This window comes from Megascapheus bottae, chromosome 26, assembly GCF_031878675.1.
Source record: "Megascapheus bottae isolate mThoBot1 chromosome 26, mThoBot2.hap1, whole genome shotgun sequence".
NCBI classification, from domain to species: Eukaryota; Metazoa; Chordata; class Mammalia; order Rodentia; family Geomyidae; genus Megascapheus; species Megascapheus bottae.
The window spans coordinates 3,615,218-3,642,674 of NC_143534.1; the positions used below are offsets into that span (position 1 = coordinate 3,615,218).

Consider the following 27,457-nt stretch of genomic DNA (forward strand, 5'->3'; position numbering starts at 1 on the left):
ACTTGCTGTGGTATAGTAGCCCTCAAAGGGCTCAGATTTTTCTAGGACTCTTTGCAGGTTCATTCTGCCCACCAGCTCAAAAAAGGAATAGAGATTCCCGGTCTCTCTCTCTCTCTCTCTTTCTGTACACCTGTTGGAGAGATTCTATGAAAACACAGCTCCCACACCAGTGCCGTGGCTCCAGGACGCTGCCAGCCCCTTTTTCTGTGAGGCCAGCACATCAGCCCTCGGCCTTTTGTTGGGACACCAACAAGATATGCACTTGCAGACCAGCCATGTAAAACAAAACAAAACCCAAAAAAAAAAAAAAAAAAAAAGTAGCATAGTTCCCTTAATTTAGAAAAACTCACTATATATAACTTGCATTCAGAGCCACATGGAGGCTTAATAAAAAGTATCAATTTGTTAGGATAAATGCATTTTTCTATCCTGAAAAAAAATCAGACTTATGCATCACCTCCAGTTAAGCACCAACCTAAAATAAGGTTTATATTAATTAAATCCTGAAAAATAGGTTTTTTTCAAGAGGGGAAAATTCCGACTCACAGAAAAAAAACTAGCTTGCAGCATCCCACAGGCCTCACAGACACTGCCGGCTCCTAACTAGCGCCTCTCGGTGTGCTGCTGGGGAGTGTCGCCCAGTGAGGGCAGCTCCTCCGGCCCTCCCTCCGGCCCTCCCTCCGGCGGGTGGGCGGGCTGGCGTCCGCTCTTCACTGAGGAGACTTGGGGGGAGTGTTCTGTTCTCTGTGGAGACGCTTCCCGACTGCTGATGCTGAAGCTGAAGCCGGGGGAGATGGCCGACGCCCGGGCTGCCTCCTCTGATCTCTGGGAGCTCCAGGAGTGGGCTTGAGGGTGGGGGGCTCCCTGGATCTCTCCACAGGCTCAGAGAGCTTCCTCTCTTCCTTCCCACAACTGACAGTGTTTGGCTTCTGTTCTTTTTGGGGTTGCAGTGGGGAGGAAGGAGGCTCTTTACTCGTTCTCTGACAAATCTCTGCATAGCTGGGCTTTCGGAGTTCCTGCAAACAGACACATGTGGTTACACTTGCAGAAGGGTGAGGATCACCCCTGAAAGGATGGCCTGCATGGGAAGTCAAGTCACCTGGAGTCAACTTCAATTGTAAGTAGAATTCCATGTCACAGCTCTTTTTTTTTTTTTTTTTTTTAGTTTTTTAAGTTATATTTATTACCTTTGAAGAAGTTGTATAAAGGGGCTACAAAAATTTAACACATCCAAAGTGTTTTCTTTCTTAACAAGCTAGGTTAAGCATACCAGTTCTATAATTCTCCCATCAGGAAACTACAGATGTGCCTCTTGGCTATGATAAGCCCAGCATGATGTCGTACATCTGTAAGCTACTAAGGAGATGAGATCAAATGACTGGATCAAAGTTCAAGATCAGCCCAGACAAAAACTCAACAAGAGCCCATCTCAACCTGAGTATGGTGGTATGTATCTGTCATCCTAGCTACCAGAGGCCACCAGGAGGTAGACCAAAGTCCAGGCAAAAAGTCAAAAGTAAAACAAACTGTATGGGCCGGACATTTGGCCTAGTGGTAGAGTGCTTGCCTAGCATGCACAAAGACCTGGGTTCGATTCCTTGGTACCACATACATAGAAAAAAAGCCAGAAGTGGTACTGAGGCTCAAGTGGTAGAGCTCTAGCCATGAGGAAGTCTAAGGAGAGTGCTTAGGTCCTGAGTTCAAAGCCCAGGACTGGCAAAAAAAAAAAAAAAAAAAAAAACCCAAAGAACAAAAAAAACCCAACCAACTAACCAACCAGATTGCAGCTATAGCATGAGTAGAGCACTGCCAAAACAATGAGGACCAACCAACAACTCACATCAGAAAAGTGATAGTGATAAAAGTTGATCTAACCTGCTTGCAGCCTTTAGGTGTTATTGGCCAATGTGAAAACATACGTGCACAAACAACTCATCAAATTAGATTTCAAGAAGAAGAAAAGCAAGAGGAAGAAGAGGAGGAGGAAGAGGAGGGAAGAGGAGGGAGAAGGAAGGAGGAGGGAGGAGGAGGAGGAGAAGGAGGAGGAGAAGGATGATGCAGGACAGTACCATGTCTTTTTCTTTTTCCTTTAAAGCCTTTTCTACTCAGGCTGGCTTTGAATTGTCATCCTCAGATCTCAGCCTTCTGAGTAGCTAGGATTACAGGCTTGAGCCACAGAGGCCAGCAGATCTCAGTTTCTTGAGAAGGTAGGATTATAGGCATAAGCCACTGCATTCAACCTAGCGTTATGTCTTTTTGCCACACAAACCCCCCGTCCCCCCAACTGTTGGAGAGGAAGGCAGGCAAGTATACGTACCGTGGCGGCTCCATTTACCTGCACTGATTTACAGGCAGTTGTAGTAAGAGTGGGAGGAAGTCTGTCCACACTGTGCGCTTCCCTTTGCTTTTCTACCACCTTGGTGTCCCTGTAAAAATACACCCAGCAGAGGAGTCTCACACATCACAGGCCTGTCCAGTAAACGTACAGCAAGCCGCAGTGGAGGAGCAATACTCACTCAGGCAGATGGGCGGGGGAGGGGGACCGCTCACATACTGCTGACACAGCGCAGGAAGCTGGCATGGAGGGCTCTCTGGGGACCCCAGCAGGAATGCTGTTTGTACTTGTACTTGCATCTGCATTGAGGCTCTGAAAATCGCCAAAGTAAACTTCATAAGATGGTAAAGAGTCTTTTGTCAGATCTTTGCTAAAGGAAGTTATAGTCTAACGAATGTGAAGTCTAAACTCTGTCTGCAGAGCCTGTGAAAGCACAGGAGTGCTCAAAGGGTCTGAGAGCACCCTACCCCAGAGTACAGAGACACGTGAAAACAAATGGCAAACTGCCAGTCTCAGAGCGAAGACACAGGAGACAATCTACTTCAGCAAAGAGCTCACTGTCCTCTGCCTTCTTGCTTTCTAGCAAATGCAGAACTAGTTGTATGTCCTGAGAGCTCTTCTGCACTTCTACTATATATGCAAGTTTGTTTTCTGAAGGAAGTATCTCTCAAACACACCGTACTCATCTGATACTTCATGATTCAACAGAGCCTGGCATATAACCCTCACTATTGGCTAGGCATGAAGTTTCAAATGCAGCTCACTTATGACTCATAACTATAACAAATCAAAAAGACATCACCATACCTAGGTCAATTTGAATGCCTGTGGTAAAAGGCCAAAACGAACGGCAGTTTTCCTGACTTTGAAACAAATCTTGGAAGGAGGTGTGTTAATGATTCCAAGTTATTAGGTAGGGAAACTACAGCTTAGAACATTGTCTGCCCATCTTACATCTTATATACACCCAGATCTTCTAACTCTAGCCAGTGACTCCCCAAGTACAATAACTACCTTCATACAAGTTCATTTTCCTTCAGCTAACATAATGATATATTTATATTGTGATTTTGAAAAGGCAACAACAAATAGTATAAGTCTGAATGTAAAAAAACTAATGCTTAGAAAATACTAGCAATACAAGAATTGTATTTATCTTACTCGTTCTTTTGATGATCCTATTATCAAACTAGATAGCCTGTTTTCAAACAAGTCCTCTGTCTTCAAATTGCCTGCAGCTCCAGGTAATGGGGGAAAGTTAGACAACCCGAGTTCGAAGCTTGGCGAAGGTGGCTTTGGTGGAGTTGGAGACTGAGTCTGGCTGCTCTAAAACAGAATGACACCCCAAAAGTCACACAAGGTGGAAAGAGAAAGACAGCACAAGTGTAAAGCAAGGAATCTTGACTCCCAATATTGGCCTGACAAATCAGGAAACAATGCATAGTAAATTCCTAGGACGTAACTAACCTTACAGGGCCAACATTTCCCAGAAATTTATGTAACAGGATACCCCGTGTGAGTAGTTTAGAAAAAACGTATCAGAACTTAAGTGAGAACAAGTTAAAGAACGAAAATAGATCCAAGCTAATAAAATAAGCAGACTATTTTGAAAAGTCTTGTCTGTTTATGTCTTTTAGGTTAATTTCAACCAGCTATGTGCCTTCAGGACTAGGTTTATACTTACTAACCACTCTGCTAGTATACACATCTTGTAATCTAGAATTATGACAGATGCTCAAAATAGTCCAGTGATGCACAGACACTGTGACCTCAAAGCAAGTTTTAGGGGTTTTAAACATGTAACATGCTCATGAGGTGAAAAGAGCATTTCAGATTAAGCCTACTATATCTTAATGTTTTAGGAACAAAAGTAGGCAACACATTGGAATTACAAAATGACAAGGCCTGAAGATGGTGTTTGATTTTTATGGCACGTTTAAGTATTTTTACAGTCAAATGTCTTTTGTATGATATGGTTATATTTGGAAATTTTTAGGTCACTCCAGAACGTCTAAGTAGTCTACAAATGCAAACACAGGAATCAGGAAGACAAAGCAAAATGAACCCAAACTGATAGAAGTTGCCTCAGGACAGGCCCAGCAGAATATCATCTACCACATGGATATGTAAATGCCAACTTTGTTGGACTAAATGGTCAGAGGGACCAGTAATTACAAGTGGAACTAATACTATGCTGCTCTGATATTAAACAGAATTTCTGAGTTGCATAATTCTAGACCTGCTAAGTCCTTAAGTGTGAAGTTCACATTGCCAACTCTGCAACATTGGTGCTGAGAAGTCCCAGCCTCTAGCCAGAACAACTTCTTTCCCCCAGAAGACACTATTTAATCAACACACATGCAGTGACAACATGAATCATCTACTTTTGGTCTGTCTTGTTTGTAAATGATAGCTGAATGCATTACTACTTGGTACATACTAGGCAGATGATAACATAGGGTGGCAAAGCCTTTGTTCATTTGTTATGGTCAGTGTGGAGTTTGAACTCAGGACCTGGACACTGTCCCTGAGCTTTTGTGCTCAAGGCTAGCACTCAACTTTGACCCCCAATGCCACTTCAAATAAAGTATTTTGAATAATTAAAAAAAAAAAGGCCAACACATTGGACAAATTTCTTCAAGAAAGCAGCTTAGTCTGCTTGCTCAGATTAATGGCTCTGATAGCCACCATTGGGCTGTTTCACAATAGTTTCAGTTACCTGCAGCCGAGAATATTAAAGCACATTCTAAATGCCACATTTGGGAAGTTTTCAGGTATGTGAGGTTCTGAGTGGTGTGGTGAAGTGCGGCACGCTGGGCTGTCCTTCGAGGACCTGAAAACCATTCCTTACACAGTGTATCCATGCCACAAATGCTACCCACCGTTATTTGCCATCTTGGCTATGTCATCAACTGTGGCATCCCAGAGCTTTGTTTAGGTAACCTTTATTTACTTTATAATGGCCCCAGGGCACAGACGTAGTTATGCTGGCAATCAAGCCAAAGAGAAACCAAAGAGCTTCCTTTGGATGAACAGGTGAAAGCTCTGATTTACATGCTGAGTTGCTTAGAATGAGTATTTTTCCCATGAAATTGCAAAGGAGAACCAAATCTGTGCTAGTTGCTGTACCACCTATGGAAGTTACCAACAGTGTGTGCTCAGAGGGTGGTGACGATGGAAAGGAGCTGCGCACTGGTTGCTCTCACTTGTATTCCTTACTACTCGAGGGCAAGTTTGGGAGGACTTCACGTTAAGGTGGCCAGGTAGGAAAGTCTGCAAGGCCCTGTTCTTTATGGAGGGAAACTGGCTGTGGAGGTGTGCACATGTGATCCCAGCAACAATGGGAAGCTGAAGTAGACAGACCGTGGGTGAGGCACATGCAGCAGGCAGAGGCCTGGTCCCAACAGTGACATCCCTCACAGTCACCCCAAGGTCTATGTCTTGAAATCTAGGGCCTAGAATTATCCAAGGATGCCGGTGTCCACGAGGAGTGACAGCATGCTTCCCCACAGGATGCTGCTGGGTTTTAAATTCTACCATAAACCCAACCACACTCAACAACTTTTCTGGACTCACACACAAGTAGTACCTGCAAAAAGTAAGCTCTTGACTCTGTTTCATGCTGTAAATATCTGTGTATAAGCTAGCTAACTATGGATATTTCTAAAATGCTCCACAAGCTTGTTTTTTAGGCTACCAATGGTCCTCCTTAATCCATTTAATTAACTCACGTTTCTTCACTATTTGTCTCAAACATGTTTATAAAAATGATGTAAGTCTATGTACTCACTGTAAACTTTTCTTCTCTTTTTTTCCGATACCCAAAGGAATTCTTCCTAGAGGTAGAAAGAAAAAGACCATTATTTTTTTTTCTAACTCAGAAAATTTAAACACAAGTTTGTGCTTATATATTCCAAGCATGTATTAATCTGGTCCTTACTCTGTAATCTTTCAAAGATTTTATATATACACACGTTCTTTTTTTTGATGGCGCCAGTCAAGGGTTTGAACTTGGGGCCTGGACACTATCCTGAGCCTTCCTGCCAAGGCTAGTTAGTGCTAACATTCGAACCACAACTCTATTTCCAATGTTTTACGTTCACTGGAGACAACAGTCTCACAGACTAGACGACAATCCTTAGTTCTCAGTTTCCTGAGTGGCTAGGATTATGGGTGTGGGCTCCTGGCACATAGCTGCTTTCAAAGATGAATTTCTATTCTACAAGTTCAATAAGGATAAGCTACACAGAAGAAGTTGAGAGTAAAGAATGTAAACTGAAGTCTATATAGAAAATGGCAGAAAATCAAATTGCGAGATTCGTTGTCACCTGACAGCCACCTGTCACCCTGAGCTATAGGGGAGGCAGAGATGGGGGAGGGTCATCCGACCAGACCAGCTTGGGCAGGAAAGTGCATGGGACGTGGGCTCCACAGAAGGAAGGGGGATATGGCGGTGCATGCCTGGGAAGACTGGCTCAAGCACATACCTGGGTGGGAACCAGCAGCCTATTCTAAAAAGCAAGGCTGGAGTCATGGCTCAGTAGTAGTGAGTCACCCTAGCAAGCATCAAGGCCATGAGTTCAAACCCCAGAACTACCAAAACAATAAAAAACTAACTCAGTAGCTACTTAGAATAGAATTACAAAGATAAGACTGACTAGTCATTCAGAATGAATGGAAACTTGTACATGTAAAATCAGACACCAGACTATATAGTTACATTATATAAAATGATAGTAAAGTTCATCAGATGGGTATTATTTCTTTGCTCATCACCAAAATGGAAAGGATTTCAATCTGTTCCCCTTCCCTCTTTCATAGTTTTACACTACTGTGACTTACACTTTATCACATAAGACTTCCCAATCCCAACAGCCGTCTATCCCTATACTTGCCTTCTTTGCCAGTGTTCAAGATTTCTATTATCCCAATCAGGCACTCTACAGTCATCAGGGATATGTTACACAGCACTGACTGCATGGGTTTATATGGTTTAGCAAGTCACATGTGAATTCAACTTGGCAACTGAGACGTATGACACAGATATTTAGGATTCCAGAACAAAGTCAGGCTGTCTCCAGTAGAAAATCTACTCTGTTCTGTAGGAAACCATCCCAGAAACAACTCCTGACTTTTGGCTGAGGCTCATTAGGGAGAAAACACTAGACTATGGGATTCTCAAGTGATCAGACTTGAGTCATCCACCATTGGTGGGCAGCAGTAACCCTGACCATGAATAAAGCCCCCACCATCCTGTAGAACAGGTCACTCAGCCCTTGATGATCAGTCTTCAGTGATCTCTGGCCACACGTATAGCCTCAGAAGAGGCCATAGATCTAGCTGGATGAGAGCCCGGAAGGAACAGGACTCCAGGTGTGGTGGTATGCGGGGGAGGAGTGTAGAACATTTGTGTTGAGGCTGCTGTTCAAGGAGGATGACTTCAAACACAGATGACACTGCTCGTGGACAGCCCTTTGTGATGGATAGCTTACTCATCACCCCTAGAGGCCTCTGATGCCAGCAGCTCTAACACTCACAGGGAACCACAAAGCCTGGATGATAGCACATCTGTTTGCAACGTGGATTATTCAATACTCTAAGCTCATTATGGAAACTTATTACTCAGAAAAGGGACTTCTTTGCTAGTCACCCATAAGCTCAGATGGAAATATACATAAGATTAATATTCTTTTTGTATCTGCAAACACCATATTTGTTCTTTGGCCAAGAATCAAGGAGTAATTTCAACTCTGAAGTCTTAATGTGTTTTATTTTCATCAGTCCTAGAGCTTGAGCTCTGGGCCTGGGCACTGTCCCTGAGTTTTGTGCTCAAGACTGGTGTTCTACCACTTGAGCCACAGCTCCACTTCCAGCTATTTTGGAGGATAACTGGATATAGGAGTCTCATGGACTTTTCTGCCTAGGCTAGCTTGACATTATGATCCTCAGATCCCAGCCTCCTGCGTAGACAGAATCAAAGTGTAAGCCATTGGTGCCTGGCTTCAAGTCTTTATATTTAAGAAATAGATTTCATAATGAAATTTTTGCCATGGATAATGATTCCTCTGATAGGTATAGGTAAGTAATTCCTAATAGGTAAGTAAACAGGGAGCCTCCTGGAAAAAGATTCAAAAACATTTGTGATTCATGAGGAGTATCAACATAAAGATGTTGAGAAGAAGTGATTATGCCACGAAAAGTAAAACCATTTCTAAATAGCAATCACTTGTAAACTTTTTGTGTTTATACCTTTGGACTCCCTGCTCTGCTGGTCCTGGAGTGTGAATTCACTGTCTTCGAGCTTCCTCAAGGCTAGATTTCTACCACTTGAGCCCCAGCACCACTTCTGACTTTTTCTGTATATGTGGTGCCAAGGAATCAAACCCAGGGCTTTATGCATGCTAGGCAAGCACTCTACCACCAGGCCACACTCCCAGCCTAGCTTTTGACTTTTTGAGGTATATTAGAAAATTAATTCTAAAATGTTTAGAGATATTTAAAAAATATTTATACTTACAGTATGTATATAGTACCTATTCAACAAAAATGATGAGCCACTTACCTTCCTCTTCCTAAACCAGGAGAGGACTCAAGACTACTTGGTTCCACACGCCCAGTTCCAACCTCTCTCTTGGCATAAGTGGAAGGGTTTTGTATTCGTGCTCTAGCTTGCCCTGCTTGCCTTGTCTGTGGATTCCGGACACCATTAATTAATCGATCTGCAGTGAAGTTAAATATGGAAGGACTTTCTAGAAGTCCCGGCCCTCTCTCCGTACTGGGAATCGTGTGGCGCAGATGAGATTTACTAGGATTCCTGTAAATAACATATAACAAAATGTTGTTTAGAGTGTACTGAAATACTTAGCCTAAAAATCTGCTCTATGTTCAATATAAAAATGTTATATTTAGAATAACAGATAAACACCATAGGAAGTCCTGTTTGTAAGATTCACTATTTTAAGTCAAGATTCAAATTAAAAGCTGGTACATAAGGTGTAAGTTGAATCTAAAGAGAATTTATTTGTTTAGGTAGGCAGTGGATATTGGTGTTTAATCTTTAAAGATTGTAGTTGTACATTCCAAATAGTAATAGTTAAGATTACACCTCTTATTACAAGTAACTAGAAAACCGCGCCACAGAGTTCTGGAGCATGTGATCCCTCTTAGCACTTGCCTGCTTCTAGGAGGGTACTGTCTGAGCGATGTCAGAGGGGATGTTGTAGGTTTGAAAGTTGGTGATGTAAACCCATTTATAAATCCAGTACTTGGAAACGGAGTTACCTACATTGATTAAGAAACAAACAGTTGAAAACACCATGAAACAGATGTCATGTTGGTCGACACTACTGCAATTTGGGGCAATCTAGATCATTTCTTCTTCTTGTCAGATAGTGTGTTCCCTCAAAATACATAAAAAGAACTGCAGCTAAGAAGAGCATCCAAAAACTATTACTATATGCATATGCTTGCTGAGCATGCACAAACACCCAACTGTGCTAAGAGCCTTTCCTCTATCATCTCAGCTAATATTTACAATAGCAATAGCTCAATGAACATATTGGAAGGGTAGCACTTTGCTCAAGATCACGCTGAGTCCTGATCAGATCACAGGTTTTGTTGAAAAGGTCCAAATGCGTAACCTAAAAGTAAGTAGCACTACCTTCACTCTGGCAATCCATAAACAATTTGTGTGTGTCTGTGTGTGTGTGTACACACGTATGCCCTGCACTGTCCCTGAGCTTCCTTTGCTCATGGCTAATGTTCTACCACTTGCGCCACAGCACCACTTCCCGCTTTTTCTGTGTATGTGGACTGAAGTGTATGCTAGGCAAGCACTAGGACCCTCAGATCTCTGCCTCCCAAGTAGCTAGGAGTACAAGGCTGAGCCACTATCAAGTTCATAGCCAGCCAAACCAGCCAAAACAGTAAGATTCTCATCTCAAAAATAAGTTAACTAACTAAAACTCACCCTATTCCCTGTCTGTCTTAGGAACTTTATCTTTTAAGGTGGTATGGGGTCAGTCAAAGCCTCAGGCTTGCTTGGTAGACTGACACAATACCACTTAAGCCTTGCCTCTGCTCCACTTTTTTCTTTCTTTTCTTTTCCCTTCCTTCCTCACCCCGCTTCCTTTTTTTGGTCAGTATGGGGCTTAAACTCTGGGCCTGGGCCCTGTCCCTGAGCTCTTCAGCTTAAGGCTACCTTCCTGCCCTTGAGCCAAGCCCCACTTCCCATTTCCTAGGGTTAATTGGAGATAAAAGTCTCTGGTCCTTTTGTGCTCCCACTGGCTTAGAACCTTGGTCCTCAGCCTCCAGGGTAACTAGTATTACAGGCGTGAGCCACTGCATCCAGCCCTAGCCTGAGATTTTTAATATGCATCTGTCTTTAGTTTTTAGTTTGTGAGACACCAGCAATTTGAGATTAAACAACACTGTTCTCAAGTTCCCATGCTTCCATATCCATTTATTTTTCTGCCAGTGAATAATGACATCTATGTGACAGGTGCCTGGCCATCTTAACCTGAGCACCCCTCAATCTTCTGTAATCTAATTCACAGCTATATCCTGAGTATGAACGCTATAAACTCTTCTCAAAGTTACTATCCCATTTTCTGCTTTTTCTTTGTCTTCTGGTGCTGAAGGACAAATCCTGAGCTTTGAGCATTAGGTAGGAATCTACCTCTGCGCTATATATCTGTGCCCCTCATTTCTGTCTTCTAACCATAAACCACCTGTGAATTCTACTTGTCTTATCTTCCTGTTATTCTAACAAAATTTACAATACCAAACAAACCTCTAGTACATCAATCTACCTTCTCAATTTCAAGGGCAATTACTCCATATATCACTTACTTTTTTAAAATGTCTACAGCTTTCTTATCCAACTAAATGTAAAATCCATACCATAAGTTGAAAACTTGTTTTACTAGAGTAACTACATAATGTATGGTTTCTCCATTAGAGTACAGTTTTAAATTTCCCAAAGGTCTAGTACAGTGTCTGCAATATAAATGTCTGTAAAGCAAATTCCCCAAACAAAACAAAATGAAAAGCAACTTACCAAGGGTGGATCAAGGTAACTATGTGTTGCTGACCACGTCTGGGGGGTTATCAGGCTGTACAGAGGAAACTGCTGCTGGGGACTGTATACTGGAGGTAAATAAAATGATGTTGTATAACGCTGCTGTGTATAAAGGTTCATGTCCAGAGGTCTAAATCCATTCTTTGGCAAAAATGTGTTTATAGCTATTGCCTTTGCTTTTATCCGTGCCTGTTTGAAAACATTTACATTACTAGTAAAATACTTAGAAACATTGGTTAGATACTGAAGAAGTTATATAACCAATGGTCTTCCTTACCTTAATTGGTTTTCCTTGAAAAGTTTTGACTTCTTCTCGCAGATATTTGTAAGCCTAAGGGAAAAACCATCCAAAATATCATTCTGTTAATCTTATGATTAAGATAAAATAATTATTTCCATAATTCAAATAAAGAACAGTGGTTCTCTTTGGGCCACAGATCCCTTAAAATAACCTCTTAAATGCCATGGATATTCTACACACCATCTCCATAACTTTATTAGTACCAATACATAATCAGGAAACCCACATACCACAGGCTAAAAATCATCATGTAGGATGAAACAATGAATACTAATGAATATTAATCCCAACATGAAACTGGAATTATGTAGTTCAGGTAACACTAGACAGGAAGGGGGAAAGATGTGGACTCAAGTACTCAAGTCACTACTTATTTGTAGCTCTATGTTCCTCCAAATTCAATTTATATGGAGCCCTCGGTGTCCACTCACGCCACTAGGCAGGTCCACAAGCAAAGCTCTTCATCCATCTCTTGTTCCTCCTGTCCTCTTCTATTCAGTCGAACCTATTCTGAGGTCTTCATTCAGCTCTTGCTGCTCCGGTCCTATTCTATTCAGTTAGAACCTCTTTTGAGGTCTTCATTCAGCTCTTGTTCCTCCTGTCCTCTTCTATTTAGTTAGAACCTCTTCTAAGGTTTTTGTGTTTTGACTTCTGATCTTTCATTTGCACCATTTAATACTTCATACTCGTCCATTTGTTTCCCCAAACAAGACACTTTCTTCAAGAGCACTGAGACAAATATCCTGCCTTGTTCTACAGCCTCAAGAAGCTTACCTCCCATACCTTGAAGGCACCTTGGAGCACAGATGACACCCTCTAAGATTATTTCCCTACTTGCAAAGTCTTTCTCTGCCAAGATATAGGCTGCTTCTCTTACAAAGTCCAAAAACTAACTATAAAAACACATCTATTTAAGTTTCTACAACTCAATTTTCTCTTATTTAGGTTCAAAGTTAACGTGATAGGCACAGTACTCAGCCTTATTCTCACAATATACTAATATCAAACCCTGTACTTCACAGGTGATGAAGGAAATAACATACCTGTTGTGCATCAGCTTCTGTTTCAAATGTAATAAACCAATTATCATTATAGGCAAATTCACAGTTTATAAATTTTGGTAAGTTATCTCCTTTAAATAGTGCTTCTACTTCCTATGGGAAAAAGACAAATAAATACAGAAATAAGAAATTCTCATCTCTGTCACTTTTTATCTTCAACGAATTAAAACACTGTAAAACATCTCTAAAACAGAGTTCAATATGCTACGGTGACTAGCCAGGGGTTTTCATGCTGTAGATCCAGCAAATTATACAGAGGCTCCTGAATCCACAGAGCCTTCAACCCTCAGGTCTTTGGCCTCCCACAGAAATAATCATCCACAATGATTAAAAAGAACAACCCCAGAGAGAAGAGGCAGGGCTTGGTTTATGTCTGCCAGAGTGAAATAATGTCCTATATTCAGAGGACATGAGATAGAATGGTTAGAAAGATACTGCCTCAACAAAGGAAAATGAACCTCAGAGGAAGGCTGCTGACTCCATCCAACAAATAGTCCTTAATGATCAAAATGGTTCCAAGAAACGCTTTTTGGAAAAGAGATCTTGTTCTTTTGCTCATGCTAGCCTTGAACTGATGTCTCGGGCTGCTGGATAACTGTGCTTCCACCCAAGTATCCTAACTACCTCTCAGAAGCAGACATGAAAAACTGCAGCAATACAAAAATACTTAGTGCTAAGTAAAGTGAGATGAGTCCTGCCTGTAGTCCTTGCCACCTGGGAGATGAAGACTGGGAGTGGCTTGAGACTAGCCTGGGCAAAAAGTTGAAAGAATCTCGTATTTCAACCACAAAAAAAGAGGATCCTGCTTCAGGCTGGTCCAGGTATAAACCTGAGACCAGAGTTGAAAAATAACCACAGCAAAATTTGCTGGGAGGGGCATGACTCAAGTGGTGTAGCACAAGACCCTGAGTTCAAACTCTAGCGCTGCCAAAAGAGAAAATAACACATTCATCCAGAAGTTGAACTAGACTAGTGCTTAAGTTAGTATTAGAACTTTAAACTCAAACAACGAACAGTTTATCTTTTTTGTCTCTGGAAGAATCCTCTTCTAAACTACTGCACAAAAATCAGGTCAAAGTCAGGCGTCGTGGCTCACGCCTGTCATCCTAGCTACTCAAGAGGCTGGGGTCTGAGGATCAAGGTTCAAAGCCAGTTCCAGCACTAAAGACCTTGAGACTCTTTAACCACTAGAAAACCGGAAGCGGTGCTGTGGCTCAAGGGGTAGGGCAGTAGCCTTGAGCTGAAGAGCTCAGGGACAGGTACCAGACCCAGATTTCAAGCCCCACAACCGACCAAAATATTAAAAAAAAAAAATTAGGTCAATATCTAAAATATTCTTTCTAATCACTGACAATTGTGTGGTTACATTCAAGAAACAGTGAAACTTTTAGAAACTTTTAGCCAGTTCCTTTATGCCCAAGTGATGGGGGCTGTTACATAGGGTCCCTAGAAATCCATTTCTCTTAATTTTCCTATTCAGATTGTTTTAGACCATTTATTCTCCTTTATATTTCAACTTCTAAGTTATCGTAAGGTTTCTCTGAACCTTTTCTCTTTAAGACTTGAGTTCAAATTTTACTATATACCTAATCTGTTAGTTTTTACAAAATTTTAAGTTATGAATATTAGTATATATGTCCAAATTATCTTGAATAAAGACATCTAAACTAGTAAGAAATTACTCATGATCTTAGTAAAAATGTAAACGAAAAAGTACAGTAATATTTAATTTCTCTACATATTACAATTAGAATTAGGATATATATCTTGTATTGAAAGTAAACTCTAGAACAAGATCATGAGTTCTTTCCCTGGGTATACATCTTTGTTGGAATCCTGACAGTTGCTACATTTCAGGCATATTTTCCTTAACAAACTTTCATACTATTCCACTGGGACAAAACAGAAATGTTAATTTCTTTTAAAGACAGACTTTCCTCTAAATGATTTCGGGTAAAATCACATCAGATGTGAAATAAAAGACTGAACAACTAAACACTGTTCTGTGAAAAACTCCAAAGCAGGAAGCTGCTGTTCCCTTCACAGTGCCCTCTTATAAATATATTTACTTAATTTTGAGATGTATTTACTTTTTGCTGGTTCTGGGGGTATGAACTCGGGGCCTGGGGTTTGTCCCTTGAGTCTCTCTGTGCTCCAGGCTAGAGCTATACCACTTGATCCACAGCGTCACTTCCACCTTTTTCTCTTTACATGACACTGAGGAATCAAAGAGGAATCAAATCCAGAGCTTCGTGCAGGCTGGAAAACGCTCTACCAGTAAGTCTCATTCCCAGCCCTTATTTTTTTTTCCTAATGAATACTTAACTTCTAAACACTAAAACATACATGCCCTCATTAGCTTTTGATGGAGAGCAGTCCTCAGAGAGAGTCATTTCCTCTTTCAAATGAATCATACTGTAATCATGTGAGGAGCAAATCCCAGGAAAACATTACCACCATCTTAAACCCTCTATAAAAACACAGACCTAACAAAATAAAAATAACCAAAAACTTTCAGGAAAATATCTAAGCACCCACTTACTTCTACAGGGGTAGACTCAGATATTTCACGCAGTATCACTATACAGCGGTTTTGATTTGGCCTTACTTTTTCCCCCTTTTCATCCACTTGGACTAAAGGTAAAGCTGTAAACAAAAATAAATTGTAAAACTCAAATGTTTCTCAGTACTTCAAGCATCAAGTATTACTAAGCATACAAAAGTCAGTATACAATAGCAAACTATCAAAACTTCTCAAACTCTAGAACAAAACCAAAAACAATCTTATGGGCTGGGAGTTTGGCCTGGTGGTAGAATGCTTGCCTAGCATGCACAAAGACCTGGGTTCGATTCCTTGGACCACATACATAGGAAAAAAACTGGAAGGGGTGCTGAGGTTCAAGTGGTAGAGTTCTAGCCTTGAGAAAGTCCAAGGACAGTGCTCAGGTCCCGAGCTCAAGCCCAGGACTGGCAAAAACAACAATAATAACAACAACAAAACAATCTTGCATGTTAATCTTTCAAAACTAAGAAATATGAAACATTTAAAAGTTACTACAAGAATTCTTACATACGCAACCCTTTGAAACAAAGGGCCTAGACAGCTCGAATACCCGTAGATTAAAACATTTATTTTACCTATTTTCCCCCATCTACAAGTCCCTAGAATAATTTTGTCTTACTATAACCTTCCTATGTTTTAGTATTTTAAGATTCACAAGAAGTTTCCATGAAACTTTTTGGATTTTTTTTTTTTTTTTTGCCAATCCTGGGCTTGGACTCAGGGCCTCAGCACTGTCCTTGGGTTCTTATTCTCAAGGCTAGAACTCTACCACTTGAGACTCAGCACCATTTCTGGCTTTTTTCTATGTATGTGGTACTGAGGAATTGAAACCAAGTCTTTGTGCATGCTAGGCAAGCACTCTACCACTAGGCCAAACTCCTGGTTCCCCATGAAACTTTTATCCTATTCTCTATAATGATACATAACTAACTCAGGAACAGGCCAGATTTCACAAGTTTTACCTGAACCTGTCTGCTAAACGTGTGTTTTGGAATGAAGCCTTCTATAATAGCAACCAAGGCTCAGCATTTTCAGCAATGTAGAGACACAAAATACCAATATCAGGAATGGAAGAGAAAGCGCTGCTGTAGGCCTTACAATATTTAAAAGCATACTAGAAAATATTATAAAAATTTCATATTAATAAATGTGATAACTTCTATGTATTAAAAATTTTGTGTGTGTGCCAGTCCTGGGGCTTGAACTTGAGACCTGGGTGCTTTCTCTGAGCTTTTTTGCTCAAGACTACCACTTGAGCCTCAGAGCTCCCCTTCCTGTATTTATCTTATTAGACTCTAAGTTGAGGAATTTGGGAGGCTAAGATCTGCAAAGTTCAAAACCAGTTTGAGCAGACAAATTCTCAAGATTCTTATCTCCAGTTAAAGACCAAAAAGCCAGAAATGGTATGGGTTTAGTGGTAGAGTGGTTAGAGTGAAAAAGCCAAGCCAGAGGTAAGGCTCTTAGTTTAAGTCCAATACATACAATAATGAAGAAAAGCTGTGAGGGGGTGGGGGAGGGAAACAGGGACAAAAACATGAGAAGGAGTATCAATGTACCAGAAGTATTCACCTAGTACCGGAAGAATGTAACTGTAACCTCTCTATACATTATCCTGACAATAAAAAAATGTTTCAAGTAAAATAGATTGTAAAAGCTAAATCTGCAAAACAAATTAAGACACAAATAAACTACAATTGTGAAATAATAAATGAAAACTGTGACATTAATTGGTAACGCTTTAAGGATTTACATTTCGTGAAATCTTTGTGGGTTTCTGATGTAACCTTTAAACATTCATTAGCTGTTAATTTCAAAGAAACAAGTTCATTCACAATAGCCTTCTAAGGAAAAATAAAAATTTGTCAACACTTAAGAAAATTGAAATTCTCTCCAGTGGTAAAGATACCAATTAAAATGTATATATTCTAATGACAAATATTAGTATTTGTCTTCATGAACATAGTAACTGTCGTTAAAATATTCCCTAAAAATAGTTCTTTATTCCTTCAATGATCTATAATGTGTCCCAAGTTTCATTACAGTTCCATTCAGTGCCCCCATTATGTGGACAGATGAGAAAGGAAGGGAAAGCCAAGGGTGGTTTGATTTGGTTGCAAGTATTATTAGATAGCTATGGCATAAAAAAGGCTCACAGGAATAGATATGCTATGAAGACCAGTTTTGTTCACTCAAATCTACTGTTTACTTACATCTTAGCACTTCAACAATCAAGTCCACATCCGTACTGAGTTTCTTGATGTGGTCAAGGTTAGCTACCGTAGTAATTGGCACGTATTGATCACTATCCATCTGTGATATAAGATACATGTCACTAGCAAGATTCTCCCTGTGGAAAGAAAACAAATGTAACTGGTAAAGTTTCTCAGGAGTTTTACAGAAGGTACAGGTATGGACTCTACAGCTTTGGAGTTAGATCTAAATCTGAGTCATAATCCCATCTCTGCTCTCTTGGTGCTTACAAAGATACTTGGAAGCCAGGTGAGGTGGCTCAAGCCTGTAATCCTAGCTACTTAGGAGGCTGAGACCTGAGGATCAAGGTTCAAAGCCAGCCAGGGCACAAAAGGACCTGAGACTCTTATCTCCAATTAACTTCTAGAAAACGGGAGTGAGGCTTGGCTCAAGGGTAGGACGGTAGCCCACCCTTGAAGACCTCAGGGACAGCGCCCAGGCCCAGAGTTTAAGCCCCATAACCCACAAAAAAAACCAAAAAAACAAAAAACAAACTTGAAAAGGCAGAGAGTAAAAGTAGAAAAGTAGATCCACACTGAACTTAATGCAATGAAAATTAATGAATAAATTCTTAGAGCAACTCTTTCTTTTAAAAAAAGTTTATAGGGCCGGGAGTTTGGCCTAGTGGTAGAGTGCTTGCCTAGCATGCACGAGGACCCGGGTTCAATTCCTCTGTACCACATACACAGAAAAAAAGCCAGAAATGGTGCTGAGGCTCAAGTGGTAGAGCTCTAGCCTTGAGAAAGTCCAAGGACAGTGCTCAGGCCCTGAGCTCAAGCCCAGGACTGGCAAAAAAAAAAAAAAAAAAAGTTTATACAGTTTACTAAAAATATACACAAGCAGAATGCCAGTGCCTCATGTCTTTAATCCTAGCTACTTAGGAGGCTGAGCTCTGTGGATCTTGGTTCTAAGCTGGCCAGGGCAGGAAAATCCATGAGAATCTGATCTCTAATTAATCACCAAACAGTTGGGAATAAAGCTGTGGCTTAAGTGGTAGAGCATTAGCTCTAAACAACCCCTCAGACCAATGCTCAATCCCTGAGTTCAAGCCCTGGACTGGCACAAAAGAAATTTACACACACACACACACACACACACTTCTTTTTAAAGTAAGGAAATCCAGATTAGGTCAACAAGAAAGATAAGGCTGGGATATAGTCAATGCACTGAGTATAAGCAATAAAGTCAGGAACACTTGGCTAGAGAAGCTGCAACCTTAAGTCTAGCTTTCTGGCAACCAGAATTAAAAATAAACTGATCAGTAACTCTACACACAAGATCCAAAAGATCACAAATGATCACTATGGTGAGCTGTTTGCTGGTATGTTGGCCATATGTAACTGCTCCTCAGGAATTCTCAGGAAAAAGACAATGAAGTACAACAGTGGGTTTCCTAGGACTCCTTCCTATAACATCCCATTGAAGGCCAATGAGAACTGCAGAATCCTGAGCGACTGATGCCTCCTTCTCAGCTAACCACTGCCTGGAATTCACACCACTCAAATAATCAACATCAAGATGAACTTCTAGATTCCTAAGAGTAACCACTGACCAGAGGATTATGATCTACTTTCCAGCATACCAAAAGGCTACTTAACATGATTAGCTTTCTGATTAATAAATACACATCAACAAAGATAACTAATAGATATACATTCCTATGAAAAAAAAACACATTTATGTGTTCCAAACATGGTTTGGAAGCGCTTTTGGAATTCAAATCCTAATATAAAATGAATAGATTGATCAATCTCATTTTTAGATAATAACCAATTCACTAATATCAGATACTAGAAAAATTACTACCAGACTTACCTAGATAAGCAGAATTCCAATGTTTTCTTAAGAACTTCTCGAGGGTCTTCTTCTTGACTTTCTGGTTGAGACTCATTTCCTCCTACATAGAGGTAAGATCAATTCAGGGAAAAATGGCTTAAATTTTAACCAAGGAAGTAATTTAACAGAGGAGTGTTACACACACACACAATTACATATGTACGCAGAGAAGAAAATATTTTACCAACTAGAAAAAAAAATGCTGAAAAATCTCCACAGAACAAAACAAGAAAAACCCTGAAAATAAAACAAAATGAATAGATCCCCTCTCTCTTCTATAAAACAAAACAGCTGACAGCTAGGCCCCAGTAGGTCAAGCCTGTAATTCTGCGACTGAGGAGGTTGAGTTCTACAGGATCATGGCTCAAAGTCAGCCCAGGCAGAGTCCACAGGACTTCCTATACAAAATAAACAGCAGGCGTGACTAAGGTGGCAGAGCATCAGCTCAACAAGCAAGACAAGAGGTACATGCCTGAATTCAAACCCAAGAATCAAAACAAAAGCAGTAGAAAACCATCTGATAAAGTTCCATTAGTGAACTTTACCAGTAACATTTTAGCATAAAATAGCTAATATAAATAGCTGAATCACTTCAAAACAGATTTGCACTGGGAGAGAACCTGGGAAGGAGTGACGCTGTCCAAAAAGAATGCACTCTTTACCTGATTCAAGTAACTATAACCTCTGTACAAAACCTTTATAATTACAATAAAAACTGCCAACCCCTCTGTACATTACCTCAATATTTTTTTAAATGACACAATTAAAAACAAAACAAAAATAATAATTTACAAACAAAAAAAAAAAAATCAGAGGTAGGAGGCCGGGAGTTTGGCCTAGTGGTAAAGTGCTGGCCTAGCATGCACGAGGACCCGGGTTTAATTCCTTGGTACCACATACATAGAAAAAAGCCAGAAGTGATGCTGAGGCTCAAGTGGTAGAGCTGTAGCCTTGAGAAAGTCCAAGGACAGTGCTCAGGCCCTGAGTTCATAGCCCAGGACTGGCCACAAAAAAAAAAAATCAGAGGTAATGTAAGCAGGTAAATACATACCAAATAAGATAATGATTCAAAAGAAGGAAAACATGAATATAGGTGAAAAATAAATGCTGTAGATCAGTTTCTACACAATAACTTTAAATTTACATTTCTAACTAGTCAAAGGGACAAGGGAGAAACTGACTGGTTACAGTACACTAATAAGTCAGAGCTTCAAATGACCCCTACCCCCCCTCAAAAAAAGATCCTGGAATAAAAAGCTCATGAAATGTCAGATGACTTAGATGCATGTAGTTACACACAGCACTAGGCCATGGGTGACAGACCTCTGACTGAAATAGTTCAGACTAAGAGAAGAGCCCCTGCTTTGCCAGCATATTACACATTGAACAAATAGGAATTTCAACAACCTGAAGTGCTAAGGAATATTTTTATATGTGCTTACATAAATTAGCCTGGAATAATCATACATGTGCCAGGCTAAGACAACAGACACTGTATTTTAAATGTCAAAGTTAAAGACAGAGTAGGGACATTAAAAACAGAACAGCATCATTCATTTCACTCTTCTTAATGAAACAGAAAAACAAAGCTGCTATACACACCAAAGAGAAAATAGTATACATAACAGCAGGAGACTTCCTTCATTTAGAGACATTCCACCCTCAATATTGAAGAGGTATTTACTAAGGATATCCTGCATTCCAGAAAATATTCAGCCTAAATAAGGCCAACCCTCCTTTCCACAGGTCAACATTCCAGTGAGAAAGGCAGGCAGTGGACAGTTGGGAAAGTCATTACACACCCCAATGTGAGACAGGAAGCAGCATGGGAACAGGACACCCAGGCTCTCATCTGAGAGGGGGAGGCATGAAAAAGATGAGAAGTAACTCTAAGTGTGCTGCAACCAAGGAGGCTGGCGTAACCAAGAAGAATGAAAGAACAGAGTAAGAATAAAATCTTGGACTAGGATATTATATTAAAGACTGAACAGGATGCCAGAAGTTTAATGAAATACAATGGGAAACCAAATCAGGGCTGCATGTAGATAACTATTACTGAACAATTTGTTGAAAAGACTATCCTTCCTGTCCTTACCTCTCTGCATGCAGATAGGCAGCCAAACAGCAGAAAGACTAGAAATAAGTTCTTATATGGCCAAATGACTTTTAACAATACCTTGCTCTAAACATAGTGGTGCATGCCTGTAATACCATCTACTTGAAAGGTAGAGTTTGAGAGGAATATAGTTCAAGGACAACCCTATCAAAAAGTTAGCAAGCTCCATCTCAATGAGTACCTAGACCTGGTGATATATTCACACGTAGTTCCAGCTATGGGAAGCATAGGTAGAAGACTGCAGGTCTTCATCAGCCCCCCACCCAGGGGGTGGTACAGTTTCATTAACATTGCATGATTTGGTTTACACATGTGTAACTTAAACAATGATTTTTAGGGATTTTAACTGAGCAAAATTTTGTCTCATTTCATGACAGCCTTATTTTTTATGTATATTGAGTATTTATTATGTGCTAGCTGAATTCATTTAAAAAGTAGAAATTTTTATCCAGCAAGATACCATCAAGCTGAGCATAGATGACTCATGCATGTAATCCTAGCTACTCAGGAGGCTGAGATCTGAGGACTGTGGTTCAAAGCCACCCCAGCCGCCAAAGTCCTTGAAACTTTTATCTTCAAGTAACCACCAGAAAACTGGGAGTGGAGTTGTAGCTCAAGTGGTAGATTGCTAGCCTTGAGCTGAAAAGCTCAGGAACAGCATCCAGGACCAGAGTTCAAGTGCCATGACTGACGGAAAAAAAAAAAAGACACTATTAGCCGGGTACTAGTAGTTGATGCCTATAATCCTAGGTCAGATCTGAGGACCATGGCCTGGTGCCAGCTTGTATCTCCAGTTAACTAGTGGTAGCTTGATTGATCACCATCCTTGAGACACAGATACCACAGTCAGCACTTGGGCCCTGAGTCCAAGGCTTGGGAGTGCCTTATCCCATGCCCCACACCCCCAAAGAAAGCAGGGCACATTTGTTTCAGAAAGAACAGACTTCAAAGAAAGGAACTTAGCTTTAATGATAAAGGAGTCAACTTTCTTTTAAGAAGACATAACAATGTGTGACCCTAACAGAAAAACTGGCACAAACCTTTTGGAACACAGAGGATCTTCCAAACTGCTTTTATACAACACTAAAACTTTCTACTAAAGACACAACTATGCACTCCATAGCTTAAGGAGTTAAACTGTCATGTCCGCATGAACTGCACACTGCTGCTTATCACAGTCATTTAAACTGCCAAAACTTGGAAGCAACCACGACATCCTACAACAGGTGAACGGATAAACTGTGGTTTGCCTAACAATGGAATGATTCACCATTTGGAAGAAATGAGTCATGAGAAGACATGGAAGAACCTTTAATGTATATTACTGGACAAAAGAAGCCAGTCATACTGTATGACTGGCAACATACTGTATGACTTCCATTCTATGTATTGTGGGAAAGAGAGAAAGGAAAAGACACAGTGGTTGTTAGGAACTGAGGAAAGGAGATAAACAGAAAAGGCACAAATGAAACTGAACTATAAGTAAGCAGTTTCTTATTACCTATAAACATTTTTTACACTGGCCCACATCCTGGCCTTTTATTTGATCTGTTTTTAGTCTTTCTTTTTGCGAAGCTATTCTTTCATTTCTGCAAAACAATACATTTTCCAAATATCTTCATGTCACTAACTGTATTGACAATAGTAGTAAAATTCAAATCCTCCTGGATTCTAAGACTGTTCAAGATGGCTTCAATGCCCTCATCACCACTATGTTCCCTCAGCCAATACAATCATTCAATCCATCCTTTCAGACTCTGGATTCCTGTTAATTCTTCAGCTTTGACTTAAAAACAACTTTTTCACCTCATGAACAATGTTCCACTTCTAACTAAATATCAACTCTGAAATTGCTCATGCTGTCCATCTCCCTGAAGGAAAACTAGGAGGAAACACATACATCCACACACCCACAAACCTACACTTAAGAAGAGAAAAGATTCATCTAGCTCTAAAAAAAGAAAATGTACAGTGGTCCATGGCGATAATCCTAGCTGGTCACAAGGCAAAGACTGGGAAGACTCTGGTTTGAGGCCAGCCTAAACCAAAACATATGCAAGACTCCCATCTCAACCAATAAGAAGTTGGGCAAAGCTTTCATCCTAGCTACATGGGAATCATAAGTAAGATTTTGGTCCAGCCTAGCCAGGAAAAAAAAAAAAAAAGCATGAAAACTGGAGACATAGTTCAAGTGGTAGAATATCTACATGACAAAGCACAAGGTCCCGAGTTGAAAATGAAAAAAAGAAAGAACCTACATGGTCTATATGAAAGTGACTTGATAACATAGCTTTACCTGTATCACTGTTTTCAGGCAGTGGTTCATAGTCTGAGTTCTCCAGAGCCAAGGCATTCACGTCTGTCTGAGTGGACTCTTGTAAGTCTGGTAATGCTGCATTCTCATGGCTTTTGTCACCATCTCCATTGGCATCCAACCCTGTAATTCCAATTTTATGCCAAGAGACAACATTAGAAGAACATAAACCTCGCACCTGAAATTATTCAATTGGCTTAATGGCATCAGGACACAAACTGGGAACAGTAACAAAGGCAGACTTGGGAGCGGGCTGCTGCTCACCTTGTTGGCTGCAGTCTGCACCATGGCTGGGGGCTTCTTCCCACGTGGCACTCACGCCAACAGCTGCATTACTCGTTCCCACGTGTAACATGTGAGTCCCCCATACTTTTGCATTAGGATTTAGCTCTGAAACCTTAGCTGTTGTAACCTGGGGGAAAATTTCGTATTTACATTACTTTCATCTAAGACCAACTTTATTAACAGAGTCAAAATGTATCTATGTTCAAAGTAACCAGACTAAAAAGCTGAGCCAATAAATTACATACCTTTGGGATGAAAAGAAGGTTAAAGAAAGTAACACAGGCTGATGCAGTCAGAACTCCCATCTAACCTTGCCCTTGTATTCTGAAATTCCTCCTAGCTTAGCACAAGGCTGTTTACATGTTACAAATGACAGACTTATCCCTACCTTCAGGGAGAGTTAATTGTCTCACTAACTGTTATACAAGGAAAGGATGTTCAGTAAGTTTAGACTATAAAAATCCTGTGCTCATTAAAGAACTGAAAATTGACCTTCCCTACGATCCCGCCATACCACTCCTGCTCAGCTATGTTCATCTCTGCACTATTCACAACAGCTAGGCGATGGAAACGATCCAGACGCCCTACTGCAGATGAATGGATACAGAAAATGTGATATATATATACGTACATGTATATGTATATGTGTATATATATATATATATATATACATACAATGGAATTTTACATAGCCAACAGACAAGGTAAAATAATGGCATTTGCTGGGAAGTGGATGAATCTAGAGCAAATCATATTGAATGAGACAAGTCAAGACCAAAAGAACAAAAGGCGCATGGTATCCTTAATATGTGGCTATTAGATCCAAACAGTACAAGAGCGAGGACTCAATATTTGTGTACCCAAGGCTATGGACATGGTAATGGAAATGTAAACACAACTACATAGACATAAAAACCTATGACTCTATAGACATGTTTTACTACATAGATTAATATGTATCTGACGTACAAACCCTCAGCCTAATTTTAATTATGTTCTAAAATCTAAGTGCCAGTGATTGTATATAGATTCCCTTCTTGAATACTTGTTTGTTAAATATGTCATTTGAAGTATGATGTAAAAATTAATGTTAATAAATTCTTCTATAAAAAAAAAAATTCTGTGCTCAAACGTTGGAGTTCTCCCTTCCATGGTTGCTCAATTCAGTCAGGTAAACGCTGCAACATTTTCATGTGATGACCACAACTTCCAACTTTCCTACTTCTTGTCATGAACCTCCTGTTTCTAAACGTGCCAGCACCCGATACTCTTATCCTGTTTGTTCTCATACTCAATACAGATATCCAGGTGGATCTTGCCTTCATTTTCTCTAGGAGCTGTGGTCTTTCCTAATGTACCCTAAAGTTCATCAATAGACAGAGCAGTGATGGCTCATACCTAGAATCCTAATACTCAGGAAATCTACGATTAAAACTCAACAATTCCAGCAGACAAATCTGTCAATATTCTTATCTCCAATTAACCATCAAAAGTTTAAAAAAAAAAAAAAAAAAGCCAGGCACAGTGGCTCACGCCTGTAACCCTAGCTACTCAGGAGGCTGAGATCTGAGGTTTGCTGTTCAAAGCACTAAAGAACATGAGACTCTTATCTCCAATTAATCACTAGAAAATGGGAAGTGGGGCTGTGGCTCAGGGGCAGGGAGGCAGCCTTAAGCTTAAGAGCTCTGGAACAGTGCCCAGGCCCAAAGTTCAAGTCCAGTGACACACCACCACCCCCCTCCAGGAAAAAAAAGGTTTTAAAAAAGTAGACATGGCCAGGAGTTTGGCCTAGTGGTAGAGTGCTTGCCTAGCATGCACAAAGACCTGGGTTTGATTCCTCGGTACCACATACATAGAAAAAAGCCGGAAATGGTGCTGTGGCTCCAGTGGTAGAGCTCTAGCCTTGAGAAAGCCCAAGGACAGTGCTCAGGCCCAGAGTTCAAGGCCCAGAACTAGCACAAAAAAAAAAAAAAAAAAAAAGTGGGCATAATGGTATGGCTCAAATGCCAGCCTTAAGTGGAAAAAGCTAAGCAAGATCATGAAGCCTTGAGTTCAAGCCTACGTACTAACACGCCCCCCCCACCTCCGCAAAAAACAAAAAAACAACAACAACAAAAAAAAAACAAGCACTGGTGCCTGAAATCCTATTGCTTAGTCGCTGATATCTGGAAAACTGTAATTTTAAGTAGGGGAGGAAAGTTTGAGAGGCTCCATCTCCAATTAACTAACAAGTCAGACTAGAAGTGTGGGTCAAGTGATTAAGAGTGCCAGCTGTGGGCAAACAAGCCCAGAGAGAGGAAATGACACTGAATCTAACCTGGACCTTGAACAAAATTTCCTCAACCACCCCCACAGCACTGAATCAATAAATAGACAATTTGCCTTTTCAAACACTGCAACTTTCACTCCATGGTGCCAGGAATTAGAACCACCTAAAGAAAAGACACAAGGCCTGGTTTCAGGTATCTCTCAGGCTAGTACCCAAGGTAGGAAACTGCACAGCCAGTACTGAGTTTTTACACTCCACAATATGTGAAAAGATCAAGAAGCAGCATTCGTGACCTATTTTAAAGGATCACAAAGTTTAGCTATTAAGAAAAACAAAATAGAATTAAATAGAATGGTCAAGATGTATTTACTTAGCAACTGACTTGTCAAATTGAAATCCCTTTGTACAACTACTTAAACAATTTAAGAAAAAACTAATCTATCTGGGTGCAATGTGGTAGCTCATGCCTGTAATCCTAACTACTCAGGAGGCTGAGATGTGAGGATCCCAGTTCAAAGCCAGGCCAGGCAGGAAAGTCCATGAGACTTTGATCTTCGATCAACCATCAAAAAGCTAGAAGTGGAACAAGCTCTACCACTCAAGTGATAGAGCAATAGACTTGAGCAAAAAAGCTCAAAGAGCACCCAGGACTTGAGTTCAAGCTCTAAGACTGGTACCCCTCATAACCTCCGCCACAAAAATAATCTTACAAAATAGAATAAATTCATAATAACTCACATAACAAAGCTGGCAATGAAAATCATAAACTAGTTCTGAAACAGAAGCTGTTGGGTAAATGACAATATGTTCATGCTTTGAAGGCAACTCTTTATTTGCTGCTCTCCTACTCACAGAGCAATCATTAAAACAGCATGCTCATGAAATCAGGTGTGTAATAAGTACCTATCTGGAGTTTAAGTACTGGTGGTAGGGCAAAGAACATAGGTTCTTTGGCTCCTTCAAGATTATAATCAAGGGGCTGAGAGTATGGCCTAGTGGTAGAGTGCTTGCCTAGCATGCATGAAGCCCTAAGTTTGATATCTTGGTA

At 40.4% G+C, this 27,457-nt stretch overlaps 1 protein-coding gene across 3 annotated transcripts in view; it reads right to left on the reverse strand.

The window, feature by feature from the left end:
- Positions 1 to 312: 312 nt before the first annotated feature.
- Positions 313 to 27,457, reverse strand: part of Larp4b (La ribonucleoprotein 4B) — a 120,122-nt gene continuing 92,977 nt past the window's right edge. For all 3 annotated transcript variants that reach the window (XM_090318797.1, XM_090318798.1, XM_090318796.1), the window contains 15 exons: positions 24,120 to 24,267; positions 23,838 to 23,978; positions 19,405 to 19,486; positions 17,550 to 17,686; positions 15,319 to 15,422; positions 12,759 to 12,869; positions 11,692 to 11,745; positions 11,394 to 11,603; positions 9,510 to 9,616; positions 8,898 to 9,149; positions 6,126 to 6,171; positions 3,497 to 3,661; positions 2,517 to 2,647; positions 2,318 to 2,426; positions 313 to 1,016 (listed from right to left, as the gene is read on the reverse strand). In XM_090318797.1, the coding sequence (XP_090174923.1) occupies positions 711 to 1,016; positions 2,318 to 2,426; positions 2,517 to 2,647; positions 3,497 to 3,661; positions 6,126 to 6,171; positions 8,898 to 9,149; positions 9,510 to 9,616; positions 11,394 to 11,603; positions 11,692 to 11,745; positions 12,759 to 12,869; positions 15,319 to 15,422; positions 17,550 to 17,686; positions 19,405 to 19,486; positions 23,838 to 23,978; positions 24,120 to 24,267 (2,103 nt within the window). In that variant the 3' untranslated portion in view covers positions 313 to 710. The remainder of the gene's footprint in view (positions 1,017 to 2,317; positions 2,427 to 2,516; positions 2,648 to 3,496; positions 3,662 to 6,125; positions 6,172 to 8,897; positions 9,150 to 9,509; positions 9,617 to 11,393; positions 11,604 to 11,691; positions 11,746 to 12,758; positions 12,870 to 15,318; positions 15,423 to 17,549; positions 17,687 to 19,404; positions 19,487 to 23,837; positions 23,979 to 24,119; positions 24,268 to 27,457) is intronic.